The following is a 14,579-nucleotide window of genomic DNA, read 5'->3' as shown; positions in this document are numbered from 1 at the left end:
AATGTTACAGTAATTCAAGAACTCACCTAGAAATTTATAAAAAAAATTGTGTGAGATCATGTGACTTAGTTTTTCTCCTTAGAGGAAAAATAGTTTGTCTGAACACTTTCTAGATAAATGAACAAAATATTTATCTCAGCAATAAATACTAACGGCAAACAGTTCTTTCTCCTTTGTAGTGGGTTTTCAGTCTTGAAATTTTTAACATCAAATACGAAGATCTTCCAGAGATAAAATGCAACTTTTCCTGTCGATTGTTTGGGAGAGAACTATGCTAAGTAAGTACGCCTAAATTCAAGATATTAATTCGCTTTTTCTGTCCAGTAATCAGTATTATATTATTATCCCTGTTTCCTGACAGCCTTGGTCATAATACACCAGCAAAGAATATTCCAGCTTCATTTCGTTTAACCTGGCCCGGCATGGCCAAGTGTGTTAAGGCTGCGACTCGTAATCTGAGGGTCGAGGGTTCGCATCCCCTTCGCGCCAAACATGCTCGCCCTTTCAGCCGTGAGGGCGTTATAATGTGACGTTCAATTCCACTATTCGTTGGTAAAAGAGTAGCCCAAGAGTTGGCGGGGGGTGGTGACGACTAGCTGCCTTCCCTCTCGTCTTACACTGTTAAATTAGGGACGGCTAGCACAGATAGCCCTCGAGTAGCTTTGTGCGAAATTCAAAACAAACAAACAATCGTTTAACCTAGATACAACATGTGGATGAATCATACCCACGGGCAGAAGACATCACCCACAAAAAGAACAGAGGGTGAAATGACAAGAAGATAATATTAGTAACTCTAGACCACTGTAGTGCTGGAGGAGTTAAAATCCCGTGATATACCTGCATATCACAAGTGACTGAACATATTGAATTTTTGTAATAATTTTTATCTACACTTTTCGATGTATATTATTTTTTAGACACCATAAATAAGAAGACTGTCATTAAACTTCAGAATTTAGTGGGTTTTTTGTGGATTATGAGTATTTATTAATTATTTGAACTTATAACTGAAAAGAAAAATTATATTTAGTTCACTTCAGATTGGTAAGGAAGGACGTACAACTGTTAGAATATTGCTGTGTGATGTGGGAAGATAAAATCTAAATTGTACCGAAACTTGCTATACATTATTTATACTTGTATGTTATGTGAATTTTATTTCGTTCATTTTGTATAATAATAATATTAACGTGTTATGTTTAAATGTAACTTGTAAATGTAAAAGTAAGATTTCAATGACCTTGATGTATTATAACCGTAGAAGGCCTTATTAATTGGCGTCAAAACATTGCTTTAGTGAAACTAAAATTTCATGCTTTAACAAAATCTAATGTTCTGAAAAACATCTAAACAGTTATCGTAATTATTGAATATGACAGATTGCATAATGTACTTATGTAATCTTGTATGTTATTTTTATTAATAGCGCTGTAATAACAGTACTATCACCATTGTAGCCTGTGAATTTTACAACGCAAATTATTCAGGAGCACTTTCTTTTCAATATCTTCAAAATTGTAGAATACATTTAACAACAAATAGCTTGCATTATATCGTATTTAACAACAATAAAAAAATTATAGAAGCAGGCAAAAATATTGGCTTTCTGAAGTTACTGTCTGTATATTGGGTACTTCATGCATTTTCACAAAAAGGTTTTGGGGCCACTGCCTTGAAAGAGTTGAAATGGAGAAAAAAAAACAACAAAAAATCTTGATCTCTTTAAAAGTTCAGGTATCTTAACCAAAAACTAAGTTACTTTCTCAGATAACCCAATATGTCAAATTTTTGTATTATCCCTGTTATTAATGTCATAATATGTTTTCATGGTATGCTGTTGTTGGGCTGCTTATTTGAAAGAACATGTTTAACACTCCTACAAAAAGTGGGGCCTAATAGGCCCCAGAGCAACGTGAAAGGTTATTAATATTAGGCTAATAATTTTGTATTTAAATGAAATTGCCATTTAAATCCATTAATGAATGGATTAACAAGATTCCCACTGTCCCTATCTACTATCTAGCAAAACCACAGCCAGGGGAACGGGCTTGGAGAAATCAGGACTAGAAACGTCTTTTCGTAGGAGTGCTAAAAGAAATCAAATTCATAAGTAGTTAGATACATAAATTTCACTTGTTTTAAACAATACCCAATTAGATGATATCAAAGCCACAGTGTGTGAATTTTTATTGCTTTTGTGGTGAACAGAAGCAGGTGTGTAGAACTAGATGATGTAAGTGACAGAGAACAAAAGACTACCAAAGGATAACCACATAGAAACATTTGATTTTTTAAACAGTAAAATGGTGAGAACATGATGAACAAAAAATGCATTATAAACAAAGACTATTATGAGTCATAAAGTGCAAGAATAATAATGGGATTATGTTAAAATACATCATTGAAGAAATGACAAGAGACAGAAATGCTGTTGTTGAAAAATGGTTTAGGACATTCAAGAAATATAACAAAATAGATAAGCCATGTTGAAAACTTGGTGAATTTTAACAATTAATGCAGAAATTCATGAAAGGTAGATTAATTAAAACAGTCTTGGCCATTTCAAAAGGGCCATGTACCGGACACAAAACAGTAAAGCTGCAGAAGAGGACACTGATGATATTGAACAAGAAACAAAAGTTCATGCTGTGATTTATATTATGTAAACTTGTACTTTTGGAAGCTTTTGTTTCTTTAGAGAATATATCACCATATGGTCAGAAAAAAATGTTTAGAAGACATTTATTTTAATATTATTTTGTTACTTGGTATATGTTTAATTGTTTTTAAAAATGTAGATGTTACATTTGGTGTATTTGAATGAGCAATATTTATGCTTTCCACATTGTCTTGTACATGAAGGACATTACTAGTTGAAAAAGTTAATTTTCTTTTGGTGTTGTTGAAACACCAAACATATAACATTTATTAAAACAATAAATATAAAGTTCTCCCATTATTTAAATGGGAGTAACCTTAATGCCAATCATTAATTGACATCAAATGGTCAATCCATTATCATAAGGCTGTATACCCTTATACAGATTTAATGTAAATTTAAGCTTATTTAGAGTTAATTGAGTTGTTTTTTTCAACCATGATAACTAAAATATTAGTTGTACATGGCTCTCTTCTTTTTTATCTTTAATACTCTGTGACATTTAAGTTATCTTTTGACATATAACATGTTGGAATAACATGGGACCTATTGAACTATCTCGGCTGTTACAACCAATTAAATTAAAATAATTCAAAAGAAATATATATAAAAAATGTAGAAGCCAGCTCTCGTCATTCATATACTCATCAAACTTTTTCTTAAGTTCACTTAAATTTATTGTCTCTATAACATCTGAAGGCAACCCATTCCAAGGACCAACCACCCTGTTAAAAAAATGAAACTGTCTTGGCTGAAGATACCCCTGCTTTGCCAAAATTTATAGTTGTGCCCATCCCCTAAATCTACATTGGTGTGTGTATGTGTGTCACAGGAATAAGATGGGATTTGGTATTAGTTCAGAAAAACCTGTTTAATACATAATTCATTTGCAGTTAAACATTTCGGTACCATACTTATTGTTTTAGTAATGTACACACCTTATGAGTCTCAAGAAGACACAAAACCCTGCTTCAGAAATAAAATATTTTGTTTCTCATTAGGTCTACACAACTCTTGGAGGGGCTAGTTGTTTTAATTTTTAAACAAGTTAAAGATGATTCAAAAATTACATCTATTGTCTTGTCACTCAAACTTTGGACAAGATGGAAGTTGGCAGCATGCTAGCATTAAATTTGGGTGTAATTTTTATATTACTTTAATTTATAACAGTTATAAGTCAGTTGATGTTTAATAACATTTTATATTTTAATTTTTGTGCTAATTCCTTCTCATGGGAGGTGATAAAAATTGTCCCAGTAATTATGGACCCATTAGCCTTACATCAGTTATGGAAAATGTTTTGGAAAGTCTGTTAAAAGATGTTTTGCAAAGTCATTTAACAAAGTTTGAAAAGGTTACTGCTTATGTAGATGAGGCAGAAGATGTTGATATGGTATATCTGAATTTTCAGAAAGCGTATGGCAAAATGCCACATAAAAGGTTTTTTAAAAGATTATTTCTGTAGGTGTGGAGGAAAGGTTAGCAATATGAATATGAATGGAAGAAATCAAAGGGTTGTTATAAATGGGATTCAGTCAAACTGGTTTAATGTTGCAAATGGGGTATCTCGAGTCACACTCTAAGGACTTTAGCTCTTTTTTTATTTACATCTGACATGGATGAAGGTATAGTGAATAAGTTACTTAAATTTGCTGATGATATCAAGGTCTTGAGTGTTACTGGCTATGAAGAGGATGGTTCTGATTTATAAAAGGATTTAGATCATTTAGTGAGTTGAGCAACTGAAAGACAGATGGGTTGTAATTATTAATAAATGCAACTTAATGCATGCAGGTTATCATAAGTTCAGTTATAAGTCTAGTTTGGATGGGAGTAACCTTAACAGTGTAATAAAAGAAAGGAATTTGGTTTAATACCTGATCAGTCTCAAGCCATCTAAACAGTATACTGCTGGTAGTGGTAGGGCAAATTGGATTTTGGATTGTTTCCACAGAAATATTAAATATAAATCTAAAGATGTTATAATTTCATTGTACAGGCAACTGGTTAGGCCAGATTTAGAATGTTGTGTATAGTCTTGGACTCCTTATCATATAAATTCGTTAAATTGTTGGAAAGGGTTCAGAGAAAGGAAGCTAGAATGGGGCCTGAAATAGAGGGTTTGTCATGTGAAGCTGAAATCTATCAAATTGTTTTCTTTTGAAAAAAGAAGGGTTGGGGGATCTGATTGAGATGTTTAAGATTCTAAAGGGAATTGACAATGTTGATGCATCATCTTTCTTCATATTTAACAGTGACAGCACTAGGACTATGGGACACAAGTATAAACTTTGACAGGATATGAGTCATATTCAGTTATGTTTCATTCTTCTAATATGGTGATTGGTATTTAGGCTGCATTCAAATATTATAGAATGATAAGGGCTGGCTTTAAAATTTTCAATTTATCTTTTTTTTTTAGAATATTGTAATTTAACTTAGATTATGGAAGAGCAGAGATGGACCAGTAGGTCCCACATTGTTCCAAAATATTAAAACAGGATTTTTAACTCCCAAAAATACTTGTGGTCCTTAACATCTTCAGAGTTATTTTAGAATATCATTTCAAGGCTGAAATTTTGATACATGATGTAAAATGGTCATGATAAAATTTAAGTAACTGTCAAGTAATCACTATTAATTGGGTGAAAATTGTTGCAGGACATTTGCAGTTGATGAGTTCTATGTAGCCAAGAAACACAGCTAAGTAACAGACAAATGGGCAGCATGTCCAGGTGGTTAGGGTGCTTGGCTCATAATCTGAGGGTCACAACTTTGAATCCCTATCACACTGTAATGTCCCTTTCAGTTGTGGGTTGATATAATATTATGGTCAATCCAACTATTCATTGGTAGTAAAAGAGTAGCCCAAGAGTTGGTGGTGGGTGATGGTGATTAGCTGCTTTCAGTCTAGTCTGACACTGCTAAATTAGTGATGGCTAATGCAGATAGCCTTTGTGTAGCTTTGGACAAAATTCAAAAACAAACAAATAAACAACAGACAAATTTTGGCAAATGTTTTTAAATCTTTAGGTGTGTTTTATTGAAAAGGAACATGTTTTACTGGTTTTCTAAATTGAAAATAAATTTATTATTCAACAGAGATATTAAGTTGAAAGATTACATTTGTTTTTCAAAATAATATATCTGGCTTAGCACTGTTAGGTATGTACTTAAATTATGGAGTTATTCATAAAGTATTTTAGTGTACTTCTTGATGGAGTCATCTTTAAGAAAGTGAAATTTTTGTCTGTTATGATGAAGTTAATCAAATCACTTGTTTGAAATTGATTGTAGGGATTAGTTTAGAGCAGATGTAAGTCTTCCAAGAAATTCACAAAAGAATTACATTTAAAGAGTTTATACATGTATGAAATATAATTAAGATCATTACTAAAGTAAAAAGAAATAATGGGTCTAATTAAGTAATATTTGTTTGTGTAGAACATTTGAAATAATTAAGATAAACTAGTTGCTTAAGTGTTTTAGTTAAGGCCACAGTATAGTATTTGTGTAACTTGTTGAATATTTTTATGAGTTAGAGTGTACTGCAGTTTTGTATTATTTTTTTTTATGTATATGGATATGAAAGGATACACATCATTAGGTTTATTGTTCTTGTTTGTTGCTTGGAGGTGATCTCTAGCACCTATTTCTATATTCAAAGTAAATATTCAAGTCTTCTTCCTCTTCCTTTCAAGTCAATAATTAAAAAAAAAAATTCTGAGAATTTTAAAAACTTTAGGTAATAGGGTATGCTACAAACTGTAGTTTCTATTATAAGATTTTTTAGTGTATGCCAGTAACTTTCTTCTGTTTTTATCTTTTAGGTAGAAATCAGAATTGAGAAAATTGACTACAAACATGGCAACATCTTTGTTGAACCAAGCTGTACGCTCTCTTATACACATAAAATCATTTGGCAATCTTCAAACAATACAATGTGCTCAGCAGTTATTGTCCTTTGAGCCAAATATTTTGTCACGTTATATTAGTGTTAGGTTTCGTTACAGAAAGATTCGAGGAGGTGGTAGACCTCTGCCTTGGTATGTTCCAAAACCAACACCAAGAATTTATGGATGGAAATCTATTTTACCAAGTGATGGAAAATATACAACTAAGCCATTACCAGTTGTCAAGCTAGGGGGCCGTGTGCCAGAGACAGGTAATATAGTTATAGCTCTTGTTATAATGTTGTAGAGCTGTTTATCAAATGAAATAATGTGTTGATTGGTGCCTTTATTTAAGTTTGAATATCACAATATTATGGGTAAAGAGGGTGGAATTGGGGTAGGATAATGGGTGTTGTGGCTATTATCCAGGGTGATAAATATTGAAAGTAGTAATTTTTTTCAGGGCACCTCATACTTTTATGAGGATTGACCAGGGACTAAAGTGGAAAAACTTTTAAGGGAGTTAAAGCATAGTGAGGGACCACTACGAGTTTTTGAAAGCTTCTTTCCTTGTGGTACTGTGTTGTCAGGTATACATCACACAATAAGCTACCCAAACAAACAAAAACTGTGTATATAATGCATTCTGAAGCATTCAAAGAAGGGAAGAAAAAACAAATACACTGAAGGTCCATAAAAGACGGAAAATTAATAACTCAAAGCTATTGTATACTCCCATATTACAGAATAAAACATCAGTTGCTTTGTACATCTTTCATGATGGTGCTTTTTCTTTGCATCAGGGAGTTTTTTTTGTGCTCCTTGAACATCAAAAGAAGTTACTGTTTGTTGTCCTTATCTTTAGTGTGAAGCCAGATGTATTCTTTCATGAGGGTCAAACCACATTCCACAGTGTCATTGACAGTCAAAAGCTGCTTGCATGTTTCTTTGCTTATCAAGAACTCTTTTTCTTTTTTCCTATTGTCATGAATCTTTGGAGAGGAAGGAATTTTAAGTTAATATCCTTGATTTAGAAAATAAGACTTGGCCATGATGAAGTTCTTAAAGGCTTTGTCCTTTGTTTCCAACTTCTTCTTCTTGACTGTTGCTATGTTCTACTGGTCCTCATTCTCTTGGTTCTTCAGAGCTTGAACACTTAGGCACCTCATTAAAGGAGGCAAGAGAGACAAGCTTCTCATCACAGTGCCCGAGGTGGCAAATGAATTTTTCTGTGTGTTGTTAGTTGTTTATTAACCTGAGGTATTGTAAGCTTAAAGAGCCCAGAAGAGCTGCAGATTGTTCCTTGGAGCAAAGAATGAAATGGAGTCTGGGTTCTGTGCTTTGATGTAAATGGTGGACACCATTTTTCTAACCATGAAGTTAAACTGCTCTTACAGCATGAAGACTTTGAGACCATATCTTAGGTTTTATGTATGAGCTAAATTATTTACAGTGGGTGTCTGTGACCTGTCGTCAATAAATTTCAACAATAAAAAAACAGCATACAGTCCACTCCTTTAAAATAAAATACTAAAACAAATCAAATGTATATACAAATGTTCATTACACCGTTGGTTATTACAGTTATATTCAGAGCTTTGAATAATTGTTTCTTTTTTGTCAAAGTCCACACAACCTGGTTCAGTTACTTTAGAACACAATTGACAAGACATTATTATTCTTTCCTGTGTTATTTCTCCATTATAATTTTACTTTAGAAATTACCACTTTATGACTACACTCACAATTACTCAGTCTAGATCTATCTAACTTGAACTACAATTATTTTGTGTATATATTTATAGCTTGACTGTGACCTAGAATGTACCACATACTATGAGATATTATGATGCAGTAAGACTCAGTCAAAACAGGAAGAAAAACTAAGAGTGCACAACATATAATTCAAACCCAGTTACATAACAAGCTTGTGATGAACCACCACTTTTAAAAAATAACTAAGTTTAACACTCAAGCTATATTTAAACAATCTAAATTGTCTGTACCTAACTAAAAACCCCTCTTCAAGAAAAATATATGTGTACCATATACGAAAAATATTGTCGGTTCATGTGCAAAGTGTTCTCACACAGTCTGTCCCCTTTGATGGTCTCAATGTGGAAACAGTAGTTCTAGAGGTACAATGCCCACTTCATGATCCTCACACTGTCCATTTTGTACCTGAGCATGTACGGAAGAGGCTGATGGTCAGTTTAGATTACACTATATACAAATTTTGTTCCTGGATAGTATGTGTTATTTCTTAATTGCTTATGTTGTAAAAGTATAGAAAATGGCTATATTTCCCTTCAAACTTGACTTTTGTGACCTGGATAGTGAAATTTAGAAATTAACCTATTTTCTATGTAAAAAATGGGCAAATTTGAACATTTTCATTTACATAAGGTCTGAATAAAACAACTTATGAATCAAGATTTACATGTATTTATTCTAAAGTTATACAAAAATGTTTAGAAGTGAGTACTTTTTCGAGATTTGCAACTGTAATGTAAATCACTTTCACATATCAGCCTCCAAATATAGTCTTCCATTGTGTTTTCATTATATGCTCCTTGGTAGCAGTGTTCAAAGTCCAGTATATCTTGGTGGAAGCACTTGCCTTGCTCCTCTGAGTATGCTACCATGTTTTCCTTGAATTTATCAAGATGAGCATCAAGGATATGGACTTTAGGGACATCCTGCAGCCCATTTTGCCATAGTTTTTCACCAGAGCCTCAACCAGTTCCACATAAAGTTTTGCCTTGTGATTGCCCAAGAAGCACCAAACCATTGCAACAAAGTGACCCAAGCTTTTTTTTCCTTCCCACTGAGCTTCTTGGGGAATTCTGTGCACTCCAGGATCTTCTTTATTTGTGGTCCAACGAAGACATCAGCTTTGACCTTTGCCTCACACAGCTTAGGAAAGAAGTCTCAAAGGTACTTGAAGGCTGAAGACTCCTTATCAAGAGCTATGACAAATTGTTTCATAAGACCCAATTTTATGTTGAGTGAAGGGAACAACACCTTCTGGAGGTCCACTAGTGGCTCACACTTGACACTGTGCTTCCCCACAGAGAACGTGGTCCACTGTGGTCAGTGCTTCCTGTTGTAGTGCACTGTGGTGTCTCTGCTATCCCAAAGGCAAAGGTAACAGGGAAATTTGGTAAAGCCTCCTTGGAGATCCATCAGGAATGCCACCATTTTGAAGTCTCTAATAACCTCCCAGTTGTACTTATCATACTTCAAAGCAAATGCTGTCACAGAGTACTTTTTTGCTCTTGTCTTGATAAATTGGCTACATACATAGCAGAATGCATCAGGAGAATGCTTGCAGCTTCTTGATGCCATCTCTCATAAAATCAGATAGGTCTATGTGTTTACTTAGGCAGCTAGAACTAAACTGAAATGGTGAGTGGTGAGCCTCTGTATATATATTCTATGGAAAGTTCTAGAAATTTCTAAAAGGTTCTTGAAAATTCTTATAAGTTCAGGAAAATTCTTTATCTGCTACTCAGCACTGAATCTACCTGGAATGTTTTGGAAAATGGATAAATTTGAAAATTTCATTACCCAGGTCACAAAACTAAAGTTTGAAGAGAAAAATAGGTCTTTTCCATTTACTTTAGGCATAAGCAATTGGGAAATAACACTATGCCCAGGAAAAAGAAAAAGTAAAAATTTTGTAACATAGTGCTATGAATTCTTTCTGGAACTCTTTGATGACGTATATAATGGCCAAACACTCTCATTCAGTCACAGGGTAGTAGTTCTCACTATTCAAAGCTTTTTACTGATATAAATTGCAAGAAACAGTCTATTTACAGGTTTTTGCGGAAGTACTGCTCCAATTCTAATGCCCTAAAATGTTTAGTTTATAGTAAATTTTCACTGATTATCACAAATCCCTTGGGTGCCCCTCAAAATTTGGAAGTTCAAAAATAAGGAACATACTAATGATGGAATTAAATTTCAGGAAATTAAACAACCATTGATTTATTTTTTATTCTGTCCAGGTGGATAAGGAGATGTCTTGCTGTTCTGCTTTTCACCACTAAGTACTTTCATTTTTTTAGGTCGAGTAGCCGTGCGGACTCTAGGTGGAGGACATAAAAAATTGTACAGATGGGTGGATAATAAGAGACATGGACCAACAGTAGGACAGCCAGTAGAAGAAAAAGTCTTTCATGTACGATACGACCCTTGCCGAACTGCCAAAATAGCCCTTGTTGCATCAGGATCCAACAAACGGTGGATTTTAGCTACAGATGGTGTGAAAACTGGTGATATATTACGAACAACAGGTCACATACCTCGAATACCAGGTTTGTATGTAATTATACTTACTAGAGTATGAAGAATGAAGAAAAAATACATACTTTATAACATGTTTATTGAGTGTATTATAACTCAATCATAGATTTTAATGAGACAAGCCTGAATAAGAAGTAAATTAATTTTTGTTAGTTTGTTTTTACTACTTCCATATGGTATCTTCCTTCAACTCACAAGATTAGCCTTTCTCATTTTGTGCTGCCCTTTATATGTAAACTTTTATTAGAATGCATGCCACAACCCTTCAACATCCCTTTGTTGGAATCCAAAATTTCAACACATTTCTCATGTAAATCATCATGCATCAATTCTACACCTATAGTAAAGCACTACTATCATGTGATGCATGTTTCTCCCTCTATCCACCACTACTGAACTATAATTTTTTTGTTTGGCAATGTTAGAGTACAGAAATTGTTATTTTGCTAGCACTACTTCCTTCAAGGGTCCTTATTTCATTTTTTGCAACCATCTTTTTCCCATGATCTTTTCTCACTTACCCTGTCCAATTGAGTTCAAAGTTTTATCCAATTGGACTCTTGTTTCTCATCTCCTTCCTAGCCTGATTTCTTTCATGTTTCCTCACATCAAATTGTCACCTTACTTTCTCCCTTGCCTCTCCTCTTCATCAGCCAGTGGATGAGATTAAACATGGATGACTTTGCACACGTTCATCTCCCACTACCTACACCACATAACTGTTTTTGCTTCCATGGAGTATTACCTGCTGCATATGGCTGTTCTACAGACTTTGGTAAGGTTGTGATGTGAGGTAAGTCTTTACTAATACTTTCTTTTCTTTCAAGGGCCCCTGTTTTAGCTTCACTTTGAATCCCACTCTGTGGCAAATAGTGACTGATCAGATATTCTGTTTGTACTTGAAATGCCTTCCACTTAGACAGGTATAACCATTCACAAACATGTTGCTGTCAAATCTGCACTGTAAGCCTTATTGATTCTTATACATTTTCCATGGCTATTTACACTCACCCTTGAAATGGAGTGTTTCATAAGATCACTAGAGTGTAAATTCCTTGTGATACGTGCATTGTAACATACCCATCCTGGACCAGACCACCCATAGGTAAAGCAGAAGGGGTTGCTGCCCATCCCTTCCATATCTAGATTGAATAAATTGGTGTGGTCAGTTTTAAACCAAAGGGTTTTGTGATCATCCTTTGCACTGTCTCAGGTGTTACAGTCCATCTAGACTAACCAGTGCACTTTCACCCCTTCTTCTAGTGGAGTATGAGAGTCCTTACCACTTACCAGTTCCATGCTGATGGGGTGATTGACCATGGAGGTAACCTGTTGGATGGGTTCCATAATGATGGCTGTAACTATTCAGTTAAGAGTAGGGTGGTTGTGTTCTGCCAGTATAAAAGGAGTTACAAGATCATTTAGATGAGTAACTAATTCCTGAAATTGAGATGTCCAAATGCAGTTCACCCCTTTGGTTGGGAGCTCTCCTCCCATGTTTATGTGAATGTTGGTACTCAGTGAGTGAGGTTTTGGAGATCAAGTGAACAAATCACATAAGTCCTCACACAGGTTGTCCAACTTTCACTGTCAACTTGTCTTCTTTGTTGTGGGTTGCAGAAGATCTGTGTGACTTGTTTCCATTTCTATCTTTGGCTTTTCTTATTTGGTGGCAAGATTGTTACTGATATGAGGTCATTTCAGGCTAGTTTCACAGTCACAGGGGTTAAATGCATGTAATAGGCTACTTTTCTTGGATTCCAAAGACACATTCCTGAAGTCAAATGTTGGGTTTTCTCTTGACTCTGGGACTTGAGTTGCATATAGTATGATCCTTATTCTTCCTTTGTGAAGACGTTGGTACTCAACAATTGAGGTTTCAGGTGTGGTTGACTTAACAGAATGCAGTCTGTTGCTTCTTATTCACTCTAAATCATGGGACACATTCTCAACTGCCTACCTTTCGTTATAGGATTGAGTGATTCTACTGTATGTTTAAGATCTCATTGCTCAACTATCTTCTTCCATACAGATGTGCTCCCTTCATGTTCGGCTATGTTTATATCCCATCTGTTCAAAGCAAAGGTATACCTGGTTCAGAAATTTGATCAGTTTCTCTCATCTCTAGGGGTGTCCTTCAGACACTTTTGGGGGATATGCCTGTTTTGCCCTTTCATCTGCCCCTCCTCCTTTTCAGTGTGGTTTTCAAGCTAATCTGATGGCTACTTCCCTCCATTCACACTTTCCACCCTTCTTCTCTGCAACATTTTACTGCTAGCATCTTCTGCTAAACTAACAAAATGATAGTTCAGTAGTGGTGCATCATGTGATTTCAGTGCTCTCCTATTGGTGGAGAGTTGACACATGATGATTTGCAAGTGATATATGTTGGAACTTTGGACTCCAAGAGAGATATGCAGAAGGCTTGTAATATGCATTCTGAAAAAAAAAAAAGTTCACATATAGAGGGCAGCACAAAGTGGGACAAACTGAGCACATCGGCAGAAGGAAGTACCTATCGAAAATACAAATTTTGAAATTAAAAGTGACTGTCACTTGTCCTTTTGATATTTTTTATATTTTCAAAGTTTATTTTTTAAGTTATTTAAATTTATATTTCTTAATTTGATCTCCAAAATTAAAGTATAATATGTATTTATGAGACAGTAATTAAATCAGAAATCACTGTCTCATGTGTTTGAATTTCTGCTTTTTCTATATAGTTCGACCTAAAGAAGGAGATGCTCATCCTCTAGGAGCTCTTCCAATTGGAACTCTAATTCACAGTATTGAAGTTGTTCCTGGTAAAGGAGGATTATTCTGTCGAGCTGCAGGATCCTGTGCCCAACTTCTTCGGAAGGTTGATAAATTTTGTATTGTTCAGTTGCCTTCTAAGCAAGAAATCTCTTTACCAGAAGAATGTATGGCTGTAGTGGGTAGGGTTTCAAATATAGACTACAATAAGAAACCAATAGGAAGTGCAAACAGAAATCGTTGGCTTGGAAGACGACCACGGTCTGGCTGGTGGCATCGAAAGGATGGCTACTGTGGTCGTAAAATTAAACCATTACCACCAGTTAAAGAATTTGGTTATGTTCCTGACCCTAAACCAGAAATTTACCAATTAACTTTTTAGTATCTAAATTAAACCTCATTTGCATTGTGTTATTTAGTGCAAGAACTTTTTGTGTTCATTATCAAAGATATTTGTAAACTAAATGTGTAATGTTAGTAAAGATACAGATATATAATGTGATATTTGAAAAGACATAAAAATAGGCATTTCAAGAATGGAACAGGAAATGGAAATCTTCTTGAGTAAATAAGTAAGAATTTACAATTGGTAAAGAGTTAATGTCAGTAAATATTTAACTAATTCAAGTTTTGTGAAATTGGAGACAGTTACAAGTATAACAATTACAAGCATACTCCTATCAACAGATGTAGTCATTGAGTCAACACAAATAGGTCCCTTGTTCAGTGGTGAAGGAGTGTAGAATGTTAAGCAACCACCTAACCAATTAAATTTAAGTTAACCTAGCTATTTTACAAGCAGATGCCAATTCTCCTAACCTTGAAGGTTTTGTCATTTCTATTCATAATTCCAGTCTACCATTTGGTAAAAGTTAAAAGGTAATTTGAATAAACAAGTAAAATCATACCTGAATTAACAAATAATTTCAGAATTATATTTGTGTACTCTACACAAAGGT

At 34.4% G+C, this 14,579-nt stretch overlaps 1 protein-coding gene across 1 annotated transcript; it reads left to right on the top strand.

The window, feature by feature from the left end:
* The first annotated feature begins 1,009 nt into the window (after nucleotides 1-1,009).
* Nucleotides 1,010-14,203, top strand: mRpL2 (mitochondrial ribosomal protein L2). The gene is made up of 4 exons (XM_076501265.1): nucleotides 1,010-1,142; nucleotides 6,493-6,827; nucleotides 10,629-10,877; nucleotides 13,590-14,203. Exons 2-4 carry the CDS (start codon nucleotides 6,527-6,529, stop codon nucleotides 14,000-14,002), a joined length of 963 nt encoding a protein of 320 aa, XP_076357380.1. The 5' UTR covers nucleotides 1,010-1,142; nucleotides 6,493-6,526; the 3' UTR covers nucleotides 14,003-14,203.
* The last annotated feature ends 376 nt before the right edge of the window (nucleotides 14,204-14,579 follow it).

This window comes from Tachypleus tridentatus, chromosome 5 (assembly GCF_004210375.1).
Source record: "Tachypleus tridentatus isolate NWPU-2018 chromosome 5, ASM421037v1, whole genome shotgun sequence".
Classification (NCBI taxonomy): Eukaryota; Metazoa; Arthropoda; class Merostomata; order Xiphosura; family Limulidae; genus Tachypleus; species Tachypleus tridentatus.
Note: the sequence above shows the minus strand (reverse complement) of the source record. Positions and strands in the feature narration are given on the sequence as shown.

Excerpts from the sequence above, each read along its gene's own strand:
- mRpL2 (XM_076501265.1), top strand. The coding sequence starts at position 6,527 with ATGGCAACATCTTTGTTGAACCAAGCTGTACGCTCTCTTATACACATA. Across the intron at positions 6,828-10,628 it reads GGGCCGTGTGCCAGAGACAG|GTCGAGTAGCCGTGCGGACT; the intron begins GTAATATAGTTA and ends TCATTTTTTTAG. Across the intron at positions 10,878-13,589 it reads TCACATACCTCGAATACCAG|TTCGACCTAAAGAAGGAGAT; the intron begins GTTTGTATGTAA and ends TTTTCTATATAG.